The sequence below is a fragment of the Phaethon aethereus genome (assembly GCF_964289735.1).
Source record: "Phaethon aethereus genome assembly, chromosome: 6".
Lineage (NCBI taxonomy): Eukaryota > Metazoa > Chordata > Aves > Phaethontiformes > Phaethontidae > Phaethon > Phaethon aethereus.
This window is the reverse complement of record NC_138580.1, coordinates 30,770,695-30,797,349: the sequence shown is the minus strand read 5'-3', so window position 1 is coordinate 30,797,349 and position 26,655 is coordinate 30,770,695. Positions and strand designations below refer to the sequence as shown.

General features: G+C 37.0%; 1 protein-coding gene across 2 annotated transcripts; it reads right to left on the bottom strand.

Moving 5' to 3' along the window:
• Positions 1 to 665: 665 nt before the first annotated feature.
• HYCC2 (hyccin PI4KA lipid kinase complex subunit 2) lies at positions 666 to 26,655 on the bottom strand (the record flags this gene model as incomplete). Of its 2 annotated transcripts, XM_082001639.1 has the most annotated exons (11): positions 666 to 1,270; positions 6,152 to 6,319; positions 7,511 to 7,670; positions 13,117 to 13,204; positions 13,881 to 13,997; positions 15,696 to 15,791; positions 16,590 to 16,705; positions 17,359 to 17,439; positions 19,437 to 19,616; positions 25,438 to 25,539; positions 26,605 to 26,655. In XM_082001639.1, 11 exons carry the CDS (start codon positions 26,653 to 26,655, stop codon positions 666 to 668), a joined length of 1,764 nt encoding a protein of 587 aa, XP_081857765.1. The 2 variants fall into 2 exon arrangements, with proteins under 2 accessions (XP_081857765.1, XP_081857766.1); XM_082001640.1 differs by lacking the exon at positions 6,152 to 6,319.

Here is a 26,655-nt window from a genome sequence, read left to right as displayed (position 1 = left end):
GAGGGAAAACAACTTGTTAATATGCATGTCTCAGTTGCTGAACATCAAAAGCTTCTGGGATGAGAGACCAGGGGCAGGCAAGAAAAACTACCCTCATTTTAGTGAAAAAAGTGCTGTAGGCAGCCAGGAGCAGCAACAACAATCCCCTCCCCAGAATTGATTGCACAGACTCAGAGAGGTCCAAAGTCACACTAGAATCTCTGAGGCACTCCTGGTTCTGAGAAAGAAAAGTCATGATCCAGTAGTCTTTGCAGTACTGTAGACCGAGAAAACAAACCCGTTTCTATTTCTTAACAAAGCCAAAGCATCATCTCATAGGGATCACATTCACCATTTCTGCCGATGTCTCCAGTCTCACAGTGTTGAAATGGGACTGATCAGCCTACGATGGATTGCACATCACCCAAGGAGAAAGGAAGGCATGGAAAAAGGCATACAGTACATTATATACTGCTTCACAACCATGTTTACAAGGGGGAGGGAGGGGAGATGAAAGTGAGGGAAGAATTATTGCTGTTTCAGTAATACAGTATGATAGCTAAACCAAATCAAACAAGATCACAACAGTCAGTATTTTCACACTGCAGGATGATGGTTCATGTTTTGCCAAAGGATGAACTTGCCTGGGGATTAGGGGGAAAGAGGGACTCCTAAGGGAGTCAAAGTTACACCTGGGATATCAGCTGCATATTGAAACTTGGAGATCGAGACTGCTTGGTTAGGGGAGCTCCTGGCGGCAGGAGATCTTTACCTTCCCCAGCTTGGCCTAGTCGGTCCTCCTGTAGGCTGATTGTTGAAAACCGATTAGTGTTGCCAGCTGCTAGATTGGTCACACTCTCTGTACCAGCTCCAACACTGGAGCCTGCTTGACTGCCATTCACATAGTCAAATGATTTACTGGAGGAAGCACTGGCGGTCCTGATCAGGCTCAAACTGTTGGCTTTTGGCACCACCTGCCCAGCGGGCAGGCTGAGGTGTTTCTTAGTAGGTGTCATCTCAATTATATCTGCACCAAGGTCAGTGGATTGGTGCATGTACTGCTTACGAGCTACTGAATCTCGAGGGCTCTCATTGGATTTTGCTGCAGAAGAGATTTCTTTATCCTTAGCAGAACGCCCACTTGCTGTTTTCCTTAAGCTGCCCTTCTGGGATACAGATGACAGAGGTTTGGTCCCAGCTGGCTGGCTGCTGAGGGAAGCTCCTGATGAAAATCCTTCATCAGCATCATTAAGGTTCACAGATTCCTCTCTTCCATTTACACCTTCAGCATCTATTAAGAAAAAAGAACAACCAAAATACCCCCAAACCAATCAGAACACACAATAAGCGTTCAACTTACATGAAGACAAAGATGTGCACAGAATGTCAAAACAAACCTCATTTGCTAATCCGCCTGGCTTCCACTTGCTTTAAAATTTCTGATTCTCAGACAGTAATTTTCTTATTTAGCAGAATAAGAGAATCTAATGGTAAGTACTCCCTGGCTTGATTTGTCTTTCCTCTACATCACTTATCAGTCAGAATATCTCCCAAACTTTGTCTATAAACAAGAAGAATTAGGCCCCATTTGGTTAATTTGTTTTAGTTCTGTCTGCAGATACTGGTGCCCATTCTTCCTCCTACATGTGGTAAAAAACCAAACCAACCAAACCAAAAAAGCCTTTCAGACTATTTTTATCCTATTTTGAGGCAAGATCTAAGCATCTTCAGGATCTCTTCCAGTCAGAGTAAGTTCTGGTGAGTGCTTGGTAAGCTTCAGAATTAGGCTGCTTCCTAGGCCAGCAATCACAATGATCCAACAGAAGTAGAAGGTTTCTGTTGTATGTAGCTGGCACTTCAAACAATGTGACTATACTTTCTGTTGGAGATTAACCTAATTCCTAGTACTCTCTCCTCCAGAGCTCAATCCTCTCTGCATTTCCAGCAATCTTATCTAGGTGCTTCCACCATATTTGCTTTTATCTCAGCATCTGGATTTTTCAGAGAAAAACAGCTACCTTTGTATTAAGAGAAATTTAACCTCTGAAACACTTCATGTTCTAGAAGAGGGATTGTGCTTTTGACTGGAAACTCAAAAAGAAAAAAAAGCCTGACAAACTTCTTTCTTAAATTCTTGTTTTCAGGCCTGTAATATGATTAGGGCTCCACACAAAGACTTTTTTTTTTTTAAAATAAATAAATTAAAAAAAACCCCAAACTTATTCCAGTCCTTTTTCTAAGCTCCAAGTACTCAAAATAAGAGTTACTGTTTCAGTTGAAAACTGAACAGCATTCAAATTTCAAAACTGAAAATGGAGCTTGAGGTTTTGCTCCATGTATCTTGTTTCAATAGGAAAAAACCATAAAGTTTAACCATGTTAGCAAAAAAGGAGATATTCAGGCTATAAGAATTTTGTTTTTCTTTATGAAAGCTATGGAGCCTGATTATTTGCGAGAAATCCGCAAAGCCTGTGGATCTGTCTCAGCTAAAACCACTGTACTGCTCTAGTGGCAGTTTGTTCAGCCCAGCCTGCCACCAAGCAAATGTGTTTAAATCTCTTTTGTGGAATGGAGAAAAGGTGGTGGCAAGGTTCAAGAGATTCTAACATTTGAATCGAAGCTCATCCTTTCACGCTGATTGTTAGCAGAGCACTAAGGAACATTTTACATTATGGCAAGCAGAACAGACACAAAGTTTTCAGTGTTGTTGCTGCCTCTGGGGTGTAGCAGGAACATAGCCTGATCCAATTTCTTAAGTGTAAAGCAAAAAGAAAACTTTACAGGGAGGTTTTATTATTCTGTTTTAAACTTACTACTTCTTTTCAGGAAACTTTGCCTTGGAATTACCAATACTGTGTACCGGCTTACAAAAGCTGTTTAACCGTGTCCAAATCAGACCATTCTCAGGCCTTTCTCAAGCACAATGAAATCGGAGATTCTTCTGCAGTTTTATAAGTTTCTGACTAATTAGCCTCCCAGAAGCAGAAAGGTAATATAGTTCACATTACTGCAGTCTTCTTTCCTTGGTAAAACCTTTAACCTTAGAAAAAGAAGCTTTTTAAGTTTCAAGGGCTATTATTAAAATGAAGCATGTATTATTTGCTTTAACTTCCTGTAACCATATTTAACACACACATACTTTCCCCCCTTCCTGCCCACCCCTGTTCAGTCAAACTAGGCCTTCATCTTCTCATTGAGACATAAGTGTATTTCCTTACATTAGACAGTGATAAATTTTATTCACAATCTACCACATCTCCATTCCCCACCCCTGCCCCAACATTCCCACACATAATCAAAGATGCTAATAAAAATATGACATAACTGAAACATACCGAAAGCAAGAGCACTTTTTTAATAAAGCAACACTTATGGTTCTTTATATAATCATGCAAAGCTGGGTGAAAGCGTGTTTGGTTACAAGCAGCAATAGCAGCAGCTGAAGTCCCCTCTCAAGCCCTTCTTATTCAAACAAGAGATGTGTAATGTCCAAGAAGGTATCTCCAGACAATGCTGCTAGGCTTTTTATTATTACAAAAACATTAGTTGTCTTTCAAAGTTTATGTTAAAACACTGCTGAGTAACAGGATGCTAAAACAGATATTCCTATTCAGGGACAGTGAAGCACAAGAGTCACCCTGAAAAAGTAGCATTTTATCCACAGAATTTAAAGACAAGACTGAGAGGGGTTGTTGCAAGCTTTTGGATGCTGCAACTATACAGAGGCCAAAGCAGCTTAGCAGTGCTCAAAAAAAGAAGAAGATAGAGAAGACAACGTGCAAGAGAATTTCTGTCTAGTCAGATCCATATGCCTACAGAAGTTCTCAGTGGGACTGAAATAATGCAGCAAACACATTCTTTTCCCAATACATATTATTTTTCCTCTAAAAACTACCCTCCAAAAGAATCAAAAGTGTGTGTGTCCTTACGTACTCTGTTTGGGGGGAAAAACTGGATGAAGTCATAAAGTTTTCTCCCCAACCCCCAAGCAATAAGACAATTAACAAAGAAAACAAAAACTAAAAACCTACTCCTCCGAAGCACTCTTCTACTCTAAGGCCAGAAGAGAAAGAGACAGTGCAATCTGACAGATACCACATAAATTGCACTACAGTGTGTATTCAGGACTCTCACTGTTCCTTACCAGAATAAGTCTGTCCACAAAGAATTATGCCTGTACCTAATCAATCCTGTAGATGTAGATACAGCATTTTCCACTGACCCAAAATAGGGCATATAACCACAGCTGCTACCACCTGGAAAGGGAATACCTTGTAAGGCACTACTGAGTCATTCTTGAAATCTTCTGGTTTTTTTCTACTTATTGGGTCAAAACACTGATCTGAAGGGGTTTTATACAGCTTTTTAAAGTGACTTTTATTCTGTTTATCTTTCCCGTACCTGAAGGTTGAAAAATCACTAGAACTGATCAGTTTCTCATTATATTGTTCGCTATCAAAATTATAAGAGGGAATTTGCTAGCCAAAACTTTGTGAAATCAGCATCAGTAAAATAACAGACCACTATATACACACACGTAATTCTATACTGATAATCAAGCCAGACTCCATTCCTTGGCCTTCTCCCAGGTGCTATCAACTGGCAGAATTCAGTTTGCCCAAGCATGTAATTATACATTGCTAATGTTACAGAAGGAAATGGTATTCAACCCACTCCTATTGAAGTAAAGCATGTGGAATGATATCTTAATCCAAGAACGTGCCAAATTATATAGATGTCTTAAAAAAAAATAATTAAGTCTAAAAGGCCACATCTTTATTAACTTCTTTCCCATTTCCTGTCTCTCCCAGAAGGTTCTCTGCAGCTGAGGACTTCTCCATATCCTTTAGATCATGCACATGCAAAGTTTAGTAAAATGGAGTAAGACCAACTGAACAAGTGAATTTAGGAGAAGACAGGACTGATTTACTGAGCATGCTCAAACTCACTATGCACCAAGGAGTAGGTTATAAACTTGCTCTAAACATTTTAATGCAACTATCTTCTACAGAAGTATGATGTCTTAATTATTATTTGATAGCAACTCTGATCAAGGGTAAGGATTCTGCAATAACACTATATTAAATCTCCAAAATCTCCAGATTGTTTCCAGAAGAACAAATCTGAAACCTATGTAGCTCATATCCAAATGTGCAAATAAATCTCATTTATGATCAACTGATATGCTTATAGAGGCTGGAAATAATAAAGGACTGTTCAGATAGAAAAGAAGACTTAAGATAGGAGAACACTTGAAAATACGTTTAGCTAAATTTACAATAAATTAATTCTCATCTCCGAGGAGAAGTCATGATTCAAATTCAGTACTCAAAACCACAACTTTTATGGAGTAAAGATGAGAAAATTAACGGATGAACTTAATCAAAATAAATTTCTACCAGCTACTCTATCTGCTATTCTTGGCTGCAGGGCACACATATGAAGTCCTACAGCATTTTTGTGGACAGCATAACTGAGAAAGAAAGCAGTAATTATTTCTAAAGTCGTTAGAAGCATGACAACCTGATTTCTTCTTGAAAACACAAGCTTTTTTTGGTACTTGTCTTTAGATCAGCCAGCTCATTCATGTAAATGAGTTGTATGTGTATGAATTTTCAATTAAAGGGTGACTGGCAAACAAAAACATCAGCAGTTGTATATCTTAGGCATGACTTTTGATGGGAACAGGAAACTTTGTTCTTGGAAATTTAAAACTTGCAGACTAACAAGACAGTGTTGTAACTAAGTTGTAGCCAAATCCATTTATACTCTATACTGCCTATTTTTTGGGATTAGTTTCATGTTCATCTGGTGCATTTTCTCCCTTCTGAATATTAGATTAAACATGCTCAGTAATAGAAAGTTTCCAAGCAATCCCAAAGCTCTTGGCTATTGCCTCTGTGTCTTTTTTTTTTTTTTTTTTTTTTGCCATGCCAAGCAGTCTTTCACCACACAGATGCAAACCCCAGGCCAGCCCACATGATAACAAAAGGTAGTACCTGACCTGATGTTAGGTATATAGGGGATGCGTGTATTGCAAAGAGAAGCTAATACACCCTGGGATAGCGGAAACACACACTAGAATGGAAAGAAGTTCTGCTTGGGGATAGGGAGCCAGGATCCTCCTCCAGCAACTGCCTCACTGACTTCTGCCTCCTCATCTCTGTCCTACCCTCTGTTGTGGCTGCTGCCAAGGTGGGCTCCGGGAAGCCATGCTCAGGGGTCCTGCGCATCAGCACCTCCCCCTCTTGCTCACGTTTGATCCCTAGGTCTGTGGAGCCGTGTTGGATCGGTGAGCCAGGTATGCTTGAGTCAGCCTCGTTTGAGAAGTCAAAGCCATCTGGGATTCAACATATAACATTTTAGTGCTTTTCTATTTCTTTCTTGGCATTCCAACCCAGGCAGGGAAAATAGATTTATGCGGACATGGAACAAACACAAAACACTACACATGCTTAGTTAAAAGCTGTGAGAACATCCATAGAAAGGGACAGGTAGGCTATACCGTAGACCAGAGACTAGCAAATGAATATAATGGCAACTACAGTGAAAACAAACATGACCCAGAGTCCAGAAAACACAAGACAGCTACTTGTTATCCTGGTCATCCTGATTCAGCTGAAGACCAGAGGGCATCAAATCCTTTTGCACACAATACAGAAAAAAGAATTAAAAGTACCACTGGAAAATATGTAATCCTTGTTTTCAGACTCCTTTTCCCTCAGTTTATTTTTAGGTTATTTACTTTCTACCTCCAGGCATTTATGCAGGTTTTTTTAATCAACGTTTTTATACATGCAGCAACAAAGCTTTATAAATATGACAAAGTGATTTCAAAGTAAGCTTTTTGCTACACCTACACTGAAGATGTCATCATATCAAGGTAAATATTACTACTTTTTTTTTTCCTTCATACAGTCAAGCGCACTTGCATACAACGTTAAGTACTCACTGAAGAAAAATAAGGACTAATTCTAAGCTATCCAAAGGTATTTTGTGATGTGGCCCCTCTCTAAATTGGGCCACGTGATGGTAGGAGTGTGATGTTCAGCTTTTCCTGCTCCCACTGCCTTCAGTAGCTTTAGGTAGCTGGAACCCTATCAAGGTCTGGATAACACCATTCATCCCCTCAGCTATTTATGATGGGAGGCAGTTGAGTTTTAGTGTGGATTGAAGAAAGAACTCAAATTCTAAGCCAAACTCTACCCCTACAATTTTATGCTGTGTTACATGGAGGAAAAAAAAGATGTCTTATTGAACATTTTCCAGCTTCTCCATTTTCTCACCTACCTCACAGGTTATCACCAAATCAAAAACAAAACGAACATCCCAAATGTTCATGTCCATGCAGTGCTCTGAAGATGTAAAACACTGTACATTGTTATGGAGTATCACTTTTCAAAAAACAAACAAACAAAAAAAAAAACCCCCAACCAACTGTTCTGCAAACATTCAAACTCAGAAGCCAGATTATAGTGATGATGATGAATACAGTACACTACAGTGTTTGCTCTTGGCAGAGAAAGCTTACCTTCTCTCCTCCAGCGATGACGACGGATAGAAGCTGTTGTAATAGCAGTCCGAGAAATCCTTGGCACTGTCGGAGTAACTTCTACTTTCAGTACCTTCTGGCCTTCCTGTGATGCATCAGGAGCATCAAAGGGCAGTGAGTTCTTCATGGCATTTGCAACCTAAGATAAAAGTAAAATGCTGTACTACTACTCCTTGATTGCACTAATGGCCACGTTAGATCTCTTGCTAGATACAGAAAGGGAAACAACCAAGAACTGTTAATTATGCCAGATCCCATCCAGATTCACAATTGGTAACTACGCTGAAAACCTACCCCATAAATATAACTGAATTTTCTACATTTTTTTTGAGGTAACTTATTTCGCTCCACATTTGCCACCTGTACTGACAGAGGTAACAACCTACACAGTAAGATCTCCATCCAAAAGAGACTGCAAAATGACAAGGAAAATAATTTTATGACATTCTGTCATAAAATATAAATGTTGAGTCACAGGCCAAACCAATGCAAACAGAATATGGCCTTGTGCATGGCAGAGACAGGGCCAGTTTCCACCACCACCCCCCCCCCCCCCCCCCCAAAAAAAAAACCCTAACCAAGAGGATTATACTGCAGGTACTTGCAAGATTTAAAAAAAAAAAAAAAAAAAATTGCAGCCTAAGCAATGGGCACCAAATCATTAACATGCATTCATCTTTATTAGATCTGATTTTCATTGTATTAGCCTATTATAAAGTCAGAGGTTTTGTTTTGGAGCTTTGAGGAAAACAAGTGACCTCTTTTGGCTTTGATGTTTTAACCGTTTCTTTAAATTCCCCATAAAATGCCTTTGTGGGATTAGAGGTTTACTTTAAAAAAATTAAGAAAAGCAACTTTCAGTTCATGCTTCCTAGTTTAGTAAATTGTTCAAAAAAGTGAACTTGCATACCAGCTCTTGAAATGCAAGCTGCGTCTCTATGGAATGTGCAGAATTCAACAATAACAAAAGTTGCTGCACACAAAATGTGATTTAGAACTTAAAAAAAAAATTCAAAGTGAACACATCTTGATTTTCCAAAACCTTACTGAATGTATACAGCCAACCAACGATAAAAATTAGACACATTTTGAACTTAACATCACAACTTCATTCATAGATCTGTTATGTTTCACAGACATCTGACTTCCTACATGCTCTTTACTCCCCCTGTAATGAAGCTAGATAAAATAACAGATGGTCAGAGACATCTAGACTTAAAATAAAACACCTATGAAAAAATGTAACTTGCTAATCTCTCTAAAATCCTACCTAGCTACAGTTCCCACCATAATCTGGGCAGGCTATTCTCTCCACTACAGTTTACAAGCAGCATTATGAAAAGCAATTTTGTCTCCTAACGGATTTTCTCTTGTATCACGAAAACATTTTGTTTTGCAACTGGAGGGAACAGAGTTCATATATGTCAAGAGAAACATATTTATTTAAATACATGTGGTCTGCATGTCTTAAATACACGTAGTCTACTTGTTAGCTCAAGGCAAAGGCATGTAAACTGTATTTTAAGACACAGATAAAACTATAAGGTTGTCTGTTCTTTCCACTCAAATGAAATATATATCTGCTTTAGAATACACATCTTTGCGAGATACTCCACTTTTCTGACAACACATACACACATATTTTTCTTCCTTTTAGACCATGTTCTTTTTCTAAGAACAGGCATTTTGTTTACTGTATAAAGACTGGTGGCTAGCTGATGGAGTAGTATGAACTGTTTAGTGCATTACTACAATCAAGCTTTTCCTAGTTTTATGCTGTAAGCAACTTTTTCACATGTTCCCCTCAACCTAGTGACAGAATTAATGCACTTCTAAATCTCATCAATGTTGTCTTGATATTCCGAGGTTGCCAGAGGCCTTGGAAATGTAAGGGACATTGAACAAATTCCTTGAATCCCAAAGCCAACATATACCAAATTTGCTCTAATTAAGTCATCTTTTGTTAGCATTTGCAAAAACACAAACTATGAGAAATCTACTAAACCACTGGAACACACTCTTATTGGCAGAATTTTGTACTATTTGTCTTGTGAAGATCTCAGATATCATTTGATAAAAAGACTATACCAATGCATATGGTAGGCCATAAAAGCTCCATGAATCAAAGGTGTTTATTCACATTATAAAAAGTAAGTGTGACTTCCCTACAAGTTATAACAGGCAAACCATCCAGCAACCATGAGAAGAAATCAAAGTATTTCAGTAAAGCCACAGATCAGAGGATATTAACTAATTCAAAGACTTTTCACTTCCTGGGGGGGTGGGAATGGCTGTCGTATAGCTGATCCTGATCTTCAGCTGCTGTTGTGATCTTGTAACTCCTCATTAAACATCTTCTCCACTGCCTTTCTGTCTGACTTCTAACCAGCACGAAAGATAATTGTCACCATCACAGAAATGCTCCTTATCAGTCTGCCTTCCACTTGTCCAGTGCTGATTTGCTGTTTGCTAGCCAATTCTCTCAGCCTCAGCACTTGTTTGTGAATTGCTCTCCTATTCACACATAGGCCTTTTTCCATGCCATTCTCTCAAAATGGCACAAACTGCATTCACCCTATCCTTGATCACATTAAAGACTTCAGAAATTCATTTCTGCTTTACTGAACCAAAGCAGATCAAGTTCAACAGTATATAGCGGTTTGCCTTCCCATCATCTACTCACTAGAATTGCACCACCCTCTTTTGAATAGGTACCCTTCTCAAGTATACAGCATTAAAATCTAAAAATTAGTAGCAGAAAGTTTCTGCAACGGGACCAGAAAAAGTGATATAGCACTTCTGCTTGTTGAACCTTTTAACAGCTGGCGCTTTCTAACAGCACAAATTGTACTTCTGGGGACTAAGAAGAACCATATGGAGATAAAAATCAATGCAACAGTAAAACTTTGAAACAATCTAAACAACCGGTTTGAATGAGTCACAGTCCTTCTCTGACAGAGAAAAAACCCCCAAGACTGTAATCCTTTGGGATGCAAAAAAACCCTTGCTCACTATGTCTAACCCAGCACTGAAAGGCAGGAAAACAAACAGCACAATTCAGACTTGGCAACCCACGTCTGCAACTATCAAAGACAAAGAAGGGCTGGTTTCAGACCAAACATCTGCTCTCACCTATCAGAAAGGAGCTCTAACGAATAGAACATCCAACAGAAGCAGTAAGTACATCAATAAAATACACTGGATAAAGGTGCTGTCACAATAGGGACTTGCTGATCCATGCTTCCTGTGTACCAGGCTAAGAAAGCCTGTGCGTCTCTGCACTGAAGACACGGATTTCCATCTGAAACAAGCACAAAACTTGTGTTCAGAGGAAGAGACTGATTGACTGGAACTGAGCTGCTCCCCAGGTCCAGGCTAGCTTGGTAGTAATATTGAGTCTTGGCAATTAGTTTCCCTCTGTAGAAACTCCCAGTTTTCATGACTATGAAACCAATACCCAGTGTTTGTTAAGAGAGATACTTTTCCCAGAAAAAGCCTTTCCCTTGCATTACTTCCTGTCCTTTCCAGTGCAGCCTCTGGGTAACAGCGAAAGATGACTGCTTCTACATTACAGATATTTCATAGCTTTCTGATGCTGCTCTTTCGGCTCCCCCCACCTTTTTTTTTTTTTTTTTTTTTTTTTAAAGTCCACAGGCAATATAAACCTATTAAAATAAGAGCATGGATCTACTATATTGTCAAAAATATTTCTCCCAGAGACATACCCACACACAGGGACCATGATGTGTCCAATTGTAATGATGACTGATGGCATTCCCATAATTATACAAATAGCTTGAGTACAGCTATCTAAAAATACGGGGGGGGGGGCCTTGCCTGAATATTAAAGGGACTTCAAAAAATTTGCTGCTCTTAGGAAATCCTAACTTGAAACTGAATTCAAGAGGCTGAGCTTGAAACTTCTCTGGGACATTTGATGATATTTTACTTGGTGCCAGTAGTTTTTAAGTTTAAAATACAAAATTTTATAATGCTGCTAAATTAGAGGTGGAAGGACTCCAACCTTTGAAAAAGTCAAATCGCTTGAATATATAGCATGAGGCCAAGGACATGCAGGTCATCTTTCTACAAACTGGCAATTTCTTAAAGCTGCTTTTTAAAAACTGCGGTAAAACAAGATAGGAAGCAAGGCAGTGACCAGAGTATGAAGAAGAAAACCCCACAGATGTGCCTGTGCACATATGCATTAAAAACCTGAATACTGGGGAAGGGGGAAAAATTCGTGATGTCATGATGTCACTAGCACCAGACAATGGAGTGGAGAGGCAAAAGTAACTTTGGAAAAAAACAAAGACATTCTAGAAGATTCTTACAATTAAAAGTAATCTCTAAGGCCAAACTCATTAAAAATGAACAATCAGGACTGAAAGTTGTCATATCATCAATTGAATTAAGTTCCAGAACCTCCTACACACTTTTTAAATGTAGTAGTTTGATAGCGTGGCCCAATTCAGCAGGTTCAATATTTAATTTTAAACTTTTAATCTGATGGAGCAATGAGTCACTTCCAAAAGGAACCAACTATTATAATAATTCAATGGGTACCAAGCATTTAAAATGCAGCAGTGTCAGAAAGCCTGTAGATAAATTTTACAGACAATACTAATTCATCAAGAGAATAATTTTATGTAATTTATTGCAGAAGCAAGGGATCTCAGATTACCACATTAAAAGATTTTTCCCAATCCACTCCTTTCTCAGTTATGTAAAAAGCAGTGAAATTTTACTGCTGTTAGTTCAGAGGAGCACTAAAGGCTTCTAGCCATAATTCTGATGCAGAAACTGAGAGAACAGTCTTCAATTTATTCTTCTTAATTGTCCCTCTTATGCTGATCCTCATTCCTATATCTGACAAAAAAATAACATCCTTCCACTCCTCCTTCCTCTCTGTCAACGTCCTCATTCTCCCCAATCACGTGCATCCAGCCCAGTTTCACCACTTTCCCCATTTCATTTCTCTCTTTTTATGATCATAACAGCAAGTACAGTGGAAACTGAAAAAGCCAAACAAGCAGAACTCCATTCTATTGCTACTCCTCTAAAGAAGGTAAAGATTAAGACCTGCATGACTTTGATCAATCAAAATCTGACATTGATTCTGGAGATGGAGACCCTTTTCACTTTCAGCTCTATCTTGTTGTTGCTTTTTCTATTGTGTTATCAGTTAAACCACACAGCATATTCTAAGCCCCGCTGAAGGTCTAGAAGCAAAGAAAACACCTTTCTTCGCAGCTAATGTCTTATGACATACAACCATTCAGTTAAGCTTCTTCGAATCACTCATTGGTAGCTTATACCAAAACAGCGTAAACATTTTGATCCAACCGTAATATATTAAAAAATCCTAGTTTTCATCACCAATGAGGAGATCCCAACATGATAGCTTAATATTCAAGCAGGAAAATCATGGTATACATAGCTATGTTGAAAACACCAGCTGTTTATAACCACTTGCATTTGGGAGTGCAGTAGATTTCCACAAATGCTTTCATTATCAGTCCACTTCAGAACACATCCATACTCCTCTTAACCAGGTCCATAAATTGCAATGGATTGTTTCTTACCAGCAGAGGCTGTGAGTAGAGTTCAAGCTGTGCTCTGTAAATTATGTCATCCAATACCTCCTGGCCAAGATCCCACTGACCATTGTATCTAAAAAGTAAAGACAGATATTTATCTTTTGTATCTTACAAACTCAATCTTGTCTTTTTCTCTGCCCACATCCAGCTCTTCACGTACACCCCAACCCCTTCACTTCTTTTAGAAGTATGGACAAAGCATTTTGTTATTAATCTTACTGGTATAACAAAAAAGCTGCTCCCTGTCACCTCCAAGCAAGACAAAGTTGATGCCATAATCAGGACAAACTTAAACAATTAAAAAAATAAAAAAAAAGGGGGATCAAGATGTAAAGGTTCTACTTAGCAGAACTGAATTTCCATCAGAAATGGATTTTTGCTACCTCAGAAGCTACTGACATTCAACAGGTCTGCATTTCATCAGGTTATCTTGGCATCCAAGCTCAGTATGCTTGTGAACAGAAGATATCTGCTAGTGGAAACTTGGGAAAAGATGAAGCCAGAAGCCTAAATCTCTTCAGCACCTCCTGCTGGCCCTGCTGGTGCTGGAGAGAGCATGAGCACACTGGCCCTTCATCACCCAGTTTAATGCTGACAGATATTTTCAAATTATTATGGCTGAGTGAGCAAGTAAGGGGAAATAGACTAATTGAGTTATGAGTTTATTTCTTTTTCAATCACAAAACAACTAGATTTTATATTTTAATTCATGTAAACCCAGACATTTATATTTAAAAAAATCCACTTACATGGCGTAATAGACACCTGTAAGCAGCTGCACCATGAAGTCAGGGTCTAACACCACTCTACCACAGTGTTCTTTCCAGCATTTCTCATGCTGCCGTGGAAATCCACTCACACACAGCCTGAAAAAACACAGCACTGTAACAAAATGTTAACCCCACAAAGACTACAAATGTCTTTGCATCACAGAGATTTTAGTTTAGTTTTCAAAATATAAGCACACAACATAAAACATTCTTATGTGGCTCTTCCAACCATTAAAGCAGTTTTATAACAGTGCCTCGAGATGTGGCTTGCTGATAATCCAGTGTTATTCCCATATAGCCATTAACTCCATCTGTTTTCTTCAAATCATAACCTGCTTCTAAAGAATGAAGATGGCAAGATGTTCTCTACTGCCAGCCACCAAGTAGGAGACTGTCCTCAAAATTCAGTGACCAAAAGCAAAATTCTTTAAAAGAAATATTTCAGTGGTATAGAAGAGAAATAGGTCATCTCCCATCTAATGTATATGATGACAGCATGCAATCACCTTTTACCTAAAGCTGGATAACAGAGATACTGTATTCTGGAGAATTGCTCTCAGCTGCCTTCCAAAAAAAATAATTCTGACTCTTGAAAAAGGCCTGCATATACCACATAGCATCAAGTCTCCATAAAAGAACAGAGTAATTTATTCACAACTTTAATATCTGAATCTTCATCATGGAAGCAACACATGGCCACTAATACATAGCAACTGCTGCACTGTTTCAAAAACAACAAAAAAATCTCTAACCTACAAAATGTTGTCTCTCTTCTCTACCCAAAGGGCAGATCTAATTTTCAAATGCAGGAAAATTCAACAGATTTGGCCAATTTAGCATAGCCACAACTCAAGTGAAGATGATGGAAGCATACCAAGAATTAACCCATTCCCATCAGAAATCATGGGAAAACAGGTTATAATCTTAACTGCATGCATGTATTACTACAGAATATATGTTGTTAGAATATAGCAAAGAAGGATCAGACTAGCTAACTGAATTACATATAATGCTTTTCTTTGGTGGTAATACTGTGCTGAAGCAAATAGGCTAAATCAAAAAACATTTAAAGAGGTTCCTCTGTTTGCTATATCTCATTTTAGACAAAAATGTTGGTAAAAACAGTCATATGGGAATATCAGATACACTTGAGATTTTTCAGAACAAAAAGCAGGGATCTTTGCCAACCAGATCCTCCTAAGTCTATTCAAGTAGAAGGTTATATAAAGGGTATGTATAAGGCTTTGAGAAACCACGGTAGTGAATCCTCCAGAAAGTGGGATGTTATTATTCAGGGAAAAAATAAAGGAAGGAAAAAAGAACCACAAACCAAATAAAAACCCAAACAAACCACAAAAACCCAGAACACTGTGCAAATACTTCATATAAACCATCCTCAGAAGCAAGACGTCAGTATTTGGAAGTAGAGGAAACTGACAGTATTCCTCACAGGATTTTTAAGCTGACCATACTGAAAAATGTCTGAAAGATATGTAAATCTAAAAAATGCAAATCAGTGTGAGTAGCTTCACCTAATTTCCCCCCAAAACTCCTTTTTTTCCTTCCAAATATCCAGTTACATAACTAGAACAGAACCCCATGCATTAGTAAGACAATCCATGTGTTTTATCTGTATGCAAGCACAGTTTCAAATTTCCGATGAAACTGCAGGACTGACCAAGAGTTACATATTTTAAGTTACTAAACACAATAAGTAAATTCCCTTTTTTGCTGGTAGAATATTTAGAAGTCTAGATGCACCCTGCAAGACTATTTCAAAGGCAAGTGTCTCACCTGGAACCCATCCTACAAAGTGATTGGTAAGAAGAGGCAGGCATATAGACAATAGCAGAATTGTAGCACAGCATAAGAAAGCTCAGCACCTCAAACCTGAAAAGAGAAAAGAGCAAAACCTTGCGTGCTTTAAATTCTTAATATTTCACCAGAATTTAAGACAAGAATTCTACAACTCCGTCTCGAAAAATACCCCACAAGAAAGAGTGTCAGAAGTAAACACACAAATCCTGAAGTCCTCTTTCGTTATAATTCACTAACTTGAAACAGGATATTAAAGGTTCAGTATTAAACACTTAAAATTATTATTACTGAAAACCACTCGCATATGCAGGAACTATGAAGTTCTTGGCTTGAACAATGATGTCTCTTGAACAAATGGTATAATATTTGGACAAAGTTATAGAACTTGAAAAGTCTGCAATGCATTCAAAATTATTTTATCAGTTTCCCCAGAGCTGTCTTTAGACACAGGTAAAGCTGGCAGTTACTACAATAGCAAGGCAATTTCTCTCATCCCTAGTTCTGTCTAGCCACTCAGCTCTATTCCTCTTTTCCTGTGGAAAAAAACAGGACAGCCTCACAGACAAAGCTGAATATTGTTACGCTTCCAGGAAAACTTGAGTTGACAGACATAAACCCAAAGACATTCCTGATGGACACAGAAATGACAGAGAAGTTACTCTCTTCTAAATTAACTAGTAGAAGAACATACAAAGTTGGATCAAACAACAAAAATACTATACCTCAAGATTACCAAGACTGTCCTCTAGGTTTATTTCCAAGCACTTCATGTTGAGAAAGGACTGAACACATAATATATTTGGTCTTAATGTTTAAGGACTCGTTGTCTGCCTAGTGAAGCACCTCTAATGTTAGAATACATCCACCTACCGGTTCTGTGCTGTGAAGGTTTCTCTTTGAGGATGAAGATCACTGTAAACTACCCTGATGAGATCATGCTGACATAGAGCTCCTTCAGTTAAAGCCATGGATCCAATAGTAGATGGCTTGAAGTAGGTGGTGGGAAGGAGGAAGGAAGGAGGGGGGAGAAATCAAACCATAAATAAAAGGTCCCCAAAAGCGTTAAAAAACTCCTAACCACCCAAGCCAAAAGACACACTTGTCTTGTGATCTGTTATAATGAAGCTTATTCCAGAATACAGTAAATCTAAAAACATTACCTAATTTTAATTATTACAAACATCTTCCACACTTAAAAGCAAGAGAACAGGTGAGAGCAATTTTCAACTTTGATTCTTATATATCCATTTATAGTAAGTTTGTCTTAATTGCATAGACAATACAGTTGTACAGCAACTGTAGAGAAAGAAAAACATGATTCCAAGTTGAAACTGTACTAAGGAGGAGTTAGAAGAAGGAAAACTACTTTTATACTAACACGTAAGAGGCAAAAACCCACAGCTGCAACTACAACACAACTAACCTCCGTTCAAAATGAGCACTGTCAGCAAAGATTTTTCAACATTTACATTCCTTTTCTTCTACTAATGCTATTGAATTCAATTACACTAATTGCAAGCTACTGATATTGAAAACTTACTGCAACAAGATGCATCTAAAATGGCCTGTTGCATCAAATGGATACAGTATTCATTCCTTTAATAGATCTAATTCTAATTTACCACAGCAGCTATCTTACCTCATGATATATTGAGGGCTTAGATAATGAAGGGATGGTGAAAGATAAAACTTTGTTGTTTCCATCTTTGTCAGCGATTTCCTGCATTAAAAAACAAAACCAAAACGCAAACAGAAGTAAGGAGATAGGGATTGGAATAATTTTCAACTCTTAGAAGGCATTTAACAAAGAAGTAGTCAGATGATCTAAACTGGTAAGACTATTAACACCCTAAGGTCTCACTGTTTTTGCAGAATATCGGTAAATTTACATACATATTTAAAAAGTGGGAAAGACCTTCATCATAGACCGTTTTGCAGAATCAGCATTGGCTCCTTGATCAGTATGACTTCATCAAAACCAAAAAAGAATAAAAATCTTTTCTAGCCCACCTTTACATTATAATATTTATTTATAATAGAGTTGCATAGTGAAGCAAGGCTAAACTTTAAGCCCAAAAGATATAGACACACAAGGGCTGATGAGTCACTTGCTGACAATGGGCAAGCACCACATGCACCACATGATGCACCACAGAGAAAAGGTGAAATCAGGGGGACTGGCAAGGTTTCTTCAGGCCTTTTATCAGTAAGAAATACACACATAGAATGTTCTCAAAAGGCTTTCAAACTGGCCAGATTTTACAGTTGCTAGGCTACTACATAAGCAAACTCAGCAGTTTTTAAAGCAAATATACGAAGAACAATTACATAAGACTACGCCAAAAAGGAGTCTAAAATCCTGCCTTTTCACTTTGTAAAGCAAATTTCCAAACAATGAGCTCTAGTTATTCCAGTTTATGCAAAAACTTAGTCCAAGGTAGCACAGTACTTGTAGTAGGCTTTAAGGATCACAACAGAATACAAAAGGTTTATCCTTGTCTTTCACTTTCTAAGCATTGAGAAAATAACTTCACTCCTTCAGGCTCAGTATATGTGGCAAAAATATCATCAACTTAAGCAAAGAAAATAGTGGGAGCCACTGTCCATTTTGAGGCCTCTTTCTTCCTCAATCTGGAGAGAATGAAGGAATTACTGTGAATGAAGGAATTACATATGAATTACCAACATGACTTTCAAAGGAACTGCAAAAGGACCTTTATGAGAAAACTGTCAACAAAGATACACATGCTAGTTCAACCCAGCAAACAGTATCAAAAATCAGCAAGCAGTTTCCAATGCTTTTTCTATCAGAATAAATCTAAAATAACTAAATCTTCCAGTTGTTAGAGCTGATCTACAGACATAAAAAAAAGTAAATTCTTGTTATAAGAATCACAGTTAGACTGTTTTGTGTCTCATCATGTGTAGAAACATAATACACAATTTAAAGGCGGAGTTTACTGCGATAGTAGAGAGAAGGGCAATGTTTCAGTATAATATGTTTTAAAGTCCTGTAACACAGAAATTCCTATTAGAGAATGCCTATCTTGGCAGCATTGCTAAATTTATCAAAGAGCCACATAACATTACAAAGAGTAAACATTTCCAGGCTAAGGTAAGGATATAAAAAAACTACTTTTACATCCAACAGCCAAACTTAATCATCTGGTTACTTTTACTTATTCTTAGAATCACAGTTCCACTCAAGAAAGCTCTCTGCCTTAAATGTACATGTGTGTATCTAAGTGCTAGCATGTAGAGTGGTTGCAGCTTCACATTACCATTAAAGACATATTCAGAGTAAGCAGGGTGATGTGGGAAAGTGACACATGAAGATTGACCAAGCATACTGGCCTGACAATCACCTCCATAGAAAGTTGTGTTTTTCAACATTAAGGAGGGCTACTTAATTTCCTTACAAACACAAATATTTAACAGTTCAAGAAAGCCCATGAGATGATCTTTTTTAGTTAAAATGTTTGTCCCAAAAAGATTACTATAAAAAATATTTTTGCAAACACATTCTTACTAAACCTTCATTACATTATGCTTTTCTCTAGATTAAATTATTGGAACAACGTATTCAAAACTATAATATGCTTACATGAAAGCATATTATAAGTTTGAATACATTGTTCCAATATTTATTCCTAGTGGTTAGTAACACAAAACCTCAGACCAAAGCTTTCCTCAGACATTCCCACTCATCTCACTTACCAAGTTGTAAATGCCAAGCAGCAATGCTTCAATGCAACCATTACTCTGCCTATCCCTGCTGGCAGTAAGACGCAGATATACCCAGATCAACTCTGGCAAAAATTGCAGCGTGAATCTCTTGAGACGAACTTCAGAACTACGATAAAGTTCAAAGAGCTGGTGGCAAACAGGCTCCAGGAGCTGTGGAAAGCAAAAAGGCTAATGAATTACTGTTAGGTTTCTCTAATAAGGGAGAATGAAATAGCAAATATAGGCACTGTATCATATAGCCACTACAGCCAGTGAAAATGACATTCCCTGATGGCAGGTAAGTGAACCAACCAAACTGATACATGCATTCCTTTTAAGATCTGTAAGGACAGACCTGAGGGGCACCAGTATGCACTATTAGGAAATGTGACCTTACTACAGCCACTACCTCTTGTGCTTTGAGAACATTATTCCCTAGGGCTGTCAGTATGAGATTTATTTTATATACAGGTACTAATTTAAGGCATGTGACAAACACGTGGCTTGAACTATGTGCTCCATAAAACTTTAATGGTGTGATTGTAAGGTTTATAAAAGTACAAAGGTTAAAGACTAGCTGCTAATGACAAGTCTATTGACAGAAATATGAATTTATTTCTTACCTACAGCTTTTTAGTCTCAAACCCAACAAGCATGTATTTGTTCATTACAATGCACACTGATTTTTCCATCTTGAGGTGCCCTTTGGGTTTCAGTACAAGAATCAAAAGAGGCCCTTATCAAGTCAGTGTGATGCAAGCACGAGAAAAACCCTGACATTTTTAGAGTTTACAATGACAAACCGATAGTTAAGATGCATCCACAGAACTGTTAAAGAACAGGGGGCAAAAAAAAAAAAAGAAAAAAAAGAAAAAAAAAGGACCACATCAAACCATCTCCTCCCTTCCCATGACTAGTCAAGTTTTTAATATCAAAGCCAAAAACTACAAAAAAAAAATATTCCAAGAGGAATTCTGACAAGGTCTGTGACCAGTACCTGGTATTACATTCTAAGAAATGGGATGATCTGACTTAAGGAAAATACTCATGGGATTCAACATCCAAAAAGACAAGAGGCATCCATGCAACCTGAAGTGTCTATATTCATATAGAAGAGTTACAGAGTCAGAAGATAGAGGCCAGAATGTCAAATAAGTCTTCTTTCTAACCATGTACACTTTATGCAGCTCTCATGTACACTCATGATAATATTAAACATTAAATTATACATATAATTTTCTAAAGCAATAAAAACCCTATATTTGACCAACACAATAGCAGCTGTACTGGTGAGACAAAGGCATAAATAGCTGATCTTCTGTTCTGCACTGGGTATCTCCTAAGTGATACATGACTCCTATTTCAGTACATACTCTCACTCCCAGGGATATGCAGGTCAGGCCTTTCAGAGCATGATGCATTTATGATGCATTCCTCTTTCATTAATTTGTCTACTCATCAAAATCTTAGTACCCAGAATCTCCTGTAGAATTCACTGTCACTTTTGCTATGCCGTATAAAGATGTACTTCTGTGGTTTGTTGTGAACCATCTATCCTCTTAAAAAACTTTGAAGAAGTCCCTTGTTGTCAGCAGAGGGACAGACATTTCTACAAGTGATTCATATGAATCTTTGATAAATGTGTAATGACATAAATCTGTGTGACTGTACAACTTCACGTACACATATCCAGACTTAGACATTTTAACTCTAGTATATCACAAATAGGAAAAATAAATTTGACAGAATTTTCTATCAAGATAACTGCCTTAAGAGAGTATCACCCAAGAAAGGGTGAACACATTAGTTTCCTTTCTAACACACAGTATTTTGGTCAATGAAGCATACAATTTTTAAACCACTTATTCCATAAACCATAACATGGCATTTATGTAAAATAAAACTTTGCTATCAGACAGATTTCTTCTTAGACAAGGCTCTGGTATAAGTACCTTGTGTAACAAGGCTTCTGATTGACAGCCTAGTTACTCTAAGCTAAAAGCCTGTTTTTATAACCGAAGCAAAAGAAAGACTCCATAAGGGAAGGAGGGAAAAAAGCTGACACTGACAATGTTAATACAGAATGAGAGAAGACCAGCAATTTGGAGTACACAGATTTTTACAAGTCATATATATAAAATACTTCACTATTTAATTTTTGTTTTGGGATCTAAATGAAATTAGGAGCCCATGAAGCTTCTATTGCAATCATTTTAATGAAACAATGCTAGGGCTTTCTCAAGTCAACTTTATCAAGTTGAGCATATATTATTTTATCTGGTATATTTATTCCAGTATTTCATATATACATATATAGCACTTTACGTTCAGAAGATGCATAACTATATTCTTTCTTAATTAATATTTACTTAGTAGAAACTCCTATCTAAAAGTGACGCTAATTATTAAAACTGTCTGTTACAGTAAATGTCCACATCCTCAGAGACAGAACTGTATCCTTGTTTTAGGAAAGGCCTAGCCCATTTCAGATGTTCAAATGAAAAAAAGCACTTAATAAATAATTCAGAGACCACTAAATAAATTTGTAGGTTTTCATTAAAAGAAAGTATGAGCAAGAAGCTAGCATGAAGAAAAAGAAGAAATCTCTAGAAATAATAAATACAAGCATATCTGCAACGAGACAACAGGTGCAAGAAAAGCTAAAAAAATTATCAGAAACCAGATATATACAGCAGCATTGCTATAATTAGTACTTCTATTAGATTAGAGATGACAGCAGCCCAAAGCTGTTTCCTATTTGAAGTTAGCCAGTCTAATCCAGGTCCCCTTAAAAACAGTGGAAAAGAATAATTGACTTCAGCTAAAGTCAGATGAGACTCAACCAGAGCAGTTACTGGGTTTATTCTACATCTTTCAAATGAAAATTTTATAAAATTAAGTCTTCTAAGTGAAACCATGCTCCCTAGAAAGATACAAGCAATATCCAGTCACTGGTACTGCAAGCATGTAAATACTCCTCATTTCTAGCAATTGTCGTATTAGTTGTGCAAAAGGTTTAATAACTGCAAATTACTTGGGTGAAAACCTGCAAGTTGTTTGTAGCAACTACTATAGTGCTTTTGGTATATTCAGAGCTCTAAGTCCACAAGAAAAAGCTGCCATCACAAAGACTGTATAACACAAATACTTTCAAAGGCAAGAACATCCAAGTTTTTCCTATCAAAGTATAGTATGATTGTCTCCCACCTGGAAACACAAAACTTGACACTGTAAGAAAGAACAAATATTTTCCTTGCATCCTAGTTATCTGGCTTTTCAGAGAACCAGCCTCTTCCAGTTAATTCTTTTAATATAAATACTGAAAAGGCAGTTGATAAACAGAGGAAATGGACCTTTTGTCACCAGTAGTGTGTGTATACATGAACTGATACACACTTTAATTCCAAAGATCTTCAGTCCAAAGTCAAAGGAAACTGAGTAGCACAGCCAAAAGTAAAAAGCCTCTTATAACCGTATCTCTCTCCTGACAAACTAAAAACTTGTATTAAAAGAGCTTTCCTATTGGCATAAACTGCAATTAACATAACAAACAATTACAAATAGAATCTTTACTGGCTTAAATATACAGTAAGTGACAATTAGCAGGCTTCATTTCATTAGCTCAGAGAGATGGAGCCTAGTCATGCTTTAATGAAGCTGACAAATAGTTTTAGTTTGGCTCATTTTACAAGTTTGACAAATCCTAAGAGCTATATAACTTGAAGTTAAATATAATGTATTATAAAATGCATGACAAAGATTGGAAATGCTTGCCTTTTTGAAGAATTCAATCATGGTAGAAAATAATGTGCTTATTTTAGGCTTAACTGTAACATAATGGTTGAAATTAGTTATTATTTGAAGAGTACTGGGTCTGGGAAGTACTTGGCATTGCAAAGGCGATCTCATTTGGTTTCAAGGCTGAGCTTTCCAAGTTAAACCTAAATAGCCCCACATTAATATTCAATGTTTAAATTTCAGTACTGCATTAACTTAAAATCCATAGAGCATTTCTGTCTACAACCATAAATCAACTCTAAAAATTATAAAACTATCTAAAAAACCAGTACTACGAAAGCACTTTACTTCAGAATTCAAGTATTATGCAAAAAGCAATACATTATTAATTTAAATGAGCTGTTTATGAGCAAGAGCATTGCCTATTCTTCATGTAACTTCCTGTTCCAGTCATTACCTTCTCCATCTTAAAAAAGTCAGGGAATTTCCTAAAAGGTAAACAGTAATAATTGTATTTAACTTGACAGTGTGCTTGCCTTCATTTGATAGCTCTCAAATTGGTAGACAGCTGTCAAAAGAAAGAAATGCCTTGGTTGGTTGTTTTGGTTCTTGAACAAGCTGGTTCCACATTAAGTTAATAATCCTGGTCTTATCAAGATAGAATTTTGTGATACTAGAAAAATTTGCCATAAACAGTTTGCCCCTTTCAGGAAGTTTTAAAAATAGGTCAACTTAATGATTAAGTTGTACTAAAAAAAATTACTTGTCCATCAAGTTTAAGAATCTAGCAAGTACAGTTTTATAACAGTCTACCACATAAGCTTTATCTTCATAAGCAATCAGTTACCCTTTTAACAAATAATGCCCTATAAAGCATATTTTAAAAACCTCTCAGAGCCAAATACTACCACAAAATTATGCAAAGTAATGAATTCACTATGGTTATTCTCCTCAATAAGTTTGGAATAACTGCAGCAAGGAAATACATACTGCCTTAAAGATGACTAACTTCAAGTTCTGCTTGTTGATTCTGGTATTGCTTATCTTATACCTGGTATCAGAATCAGGCCCAAACAGCAACAGCAGTTCCAAAGAGCAATATTTGACAAGCATCAGTGTGCAATAACGTAAGATTACTATCACACCCTTAAGAACATACTCTTTTTGCAAATCTGGTTCTTTGCACCATTAAAAAAAAAAAAATCAATCCCATGCTTATTCTCAAAGCAAAGGAAAGCTTTTACATTTTAAGAATTATACACAAATACATACATACTAAAAGACAACAGCAGCTGTGGTGGCTTCAGGTTGGAGAAAGAATAACAGTAGCTTCAGTACAAAGTAACAGTAACAGTACAAAGAAAAAGGTCACTATAAAAGCTGTCTGTAACACTGAAATGAAGCTGACAGCTACGAAGTGTTTTTTTTATATTGCATGAGCATTATGCAATCTCCTTTAAGCTAAATCAAGCATTCAGCTTCCAAAAGCAGCTGAGCTGTACTTAGGAAAATAAAGAACTTCCTTGCTGTGTACACTTGCCATTTAACTTCTAAATATACAAGAGATCACAGATGATAAATCAAATATTTTGAAGCATTTTATCTAAAGTAGTTTACATAGCAGAGAATGGTATGCTTGCACAATTTATTCAAAAGTTTTATTTCACACATTTTCCCAGAAATGCTTATAGCAGAAACCAATGGAATAGAAAGCTCAGTTTAACATAATTTGCAAAATGAATTATTTACACAGAAAAGGTATGTTTTCATTGTGTATATTTGTATTTTGGGGACCTGGTTCTGCTCTTGTTTACAGCAGTGTAAACCAAATTACACAAACATCATACTACTATAAGCAAAAGAGCTGGTTATTTTAATAGGCTTTAATAAATTGATTCCATCTCCCATTGTAGTAAGCCACCAGGTGAGAAGCACATTGGTCTTACTGATTTTCACTGAGTAAGGCCTGTTTTGTCTCTGTGATGACCGAAAGGTGGTTTTGGGGCAGGGGGCGATGGGAGCGTGGGGAAAGCTTCTCAAGCCAAATCAAGTGTTACAGTCAGCTGTGGCAAGTAAAATCTACCAGTCAGCATAAACAAGAGAGGAAAAAGAGGGATGATACCCAAGTTAGACTACATTAGAACGAAGACTCAAAGAATGCTTCGTCTCTATTTCCACTTCTCAATTACTCTAGTTTTAGTTGTAGGGTGAAAGATATAAAATGTGAAAAAAAATCTTTTTTGAAGTCTCCTACCTCGTTATTTGGGTCTTGAATGACCTTATAAAGAGCTGGTACCAGCGTTTTTTTTCGGTGCAATGTGGCTGCATAGCTGGAAATTTGAGTTTCAGGTAATGCCTAAGGAAAAAAAGTGTTACCCTGATAAATCAGTGCTTCCAAGTATTAAATATCTCCACAAAAGGATTCAGTCTCATCCCAACATCAAGAAAAATTCCCGAAGTTCAGTAAATTTGCAGACTTGTAACCTAGTTCATTCAGTACCAGTTCTTTTCCATATGAACAGCATTTGGGGGCACATACCAACATTATGGGTTAAATGCAAAAGCAGTTTCAGATTTATCTTTCATAAAATCATTTGCTCCAGCTTGATATAAGAACTGTCTTTCTTGATATTCTGTATTTAACAGGCATTTTTTAAAGCTTTTATCAAATCAACTTGAATTATTTAAGAGGTGTGGATAATCTAGAATGAACATGGACAGTCTCGAGTCCCATTGAGCAACCATGTCTGTAGATTTTGCAACCTTGGCTCCTCAACAGATTTCCAACAACAGCATGTAATGACTTACTGTGTAACATCAATTACATGAGGAGTTACTAATTCTTACTTTAAATAACAGATTAATTTCATATAGGTCACGAAATCCAGTTTTCTTGTTTATGCATTATCCTGTATTTCACTCAGCATAGTTATCAACACGTAAAATAGCTTAAAAATACTTCAGATTCTGCATGACAAAACAATTCATTTCATGCAGACCATAGAAAAACCAGCAAAATATTTTTAATATTTTTTTAAACTCCAAACATGTCTACTAATTTTTTTAAAAATAAAAAGGTTGCTCTATTAGATATCTGGGCAGCGTTATCCAGCTGTTAGTTAAAATTCTATCACCTCGACCTACACAGAAATACATGCTTTAAAAACCACACTACTATAGCAGTGTTCTGCTCTACAATAATAAACAATAAAAATAAAATACTGTTAGAACTATGCATTGTATATTATGTACTGCTGACTCACGTACATAGACCGTTGTATGCTTTATGCACTATAAGAAGTTGAAAGATCAAGTAATAGATATTTTAAATGTTAATTATTGGATATTTAAGAAAAAAAAATAATCAACATTCTGTGGCATAAAGACAATGGTATAGCTATCATTCATCTTCTTGGCTTACCTTGAATTCTGACAGCCATTCTTCCACAACACCCCGTTCTGATCCCAGCAT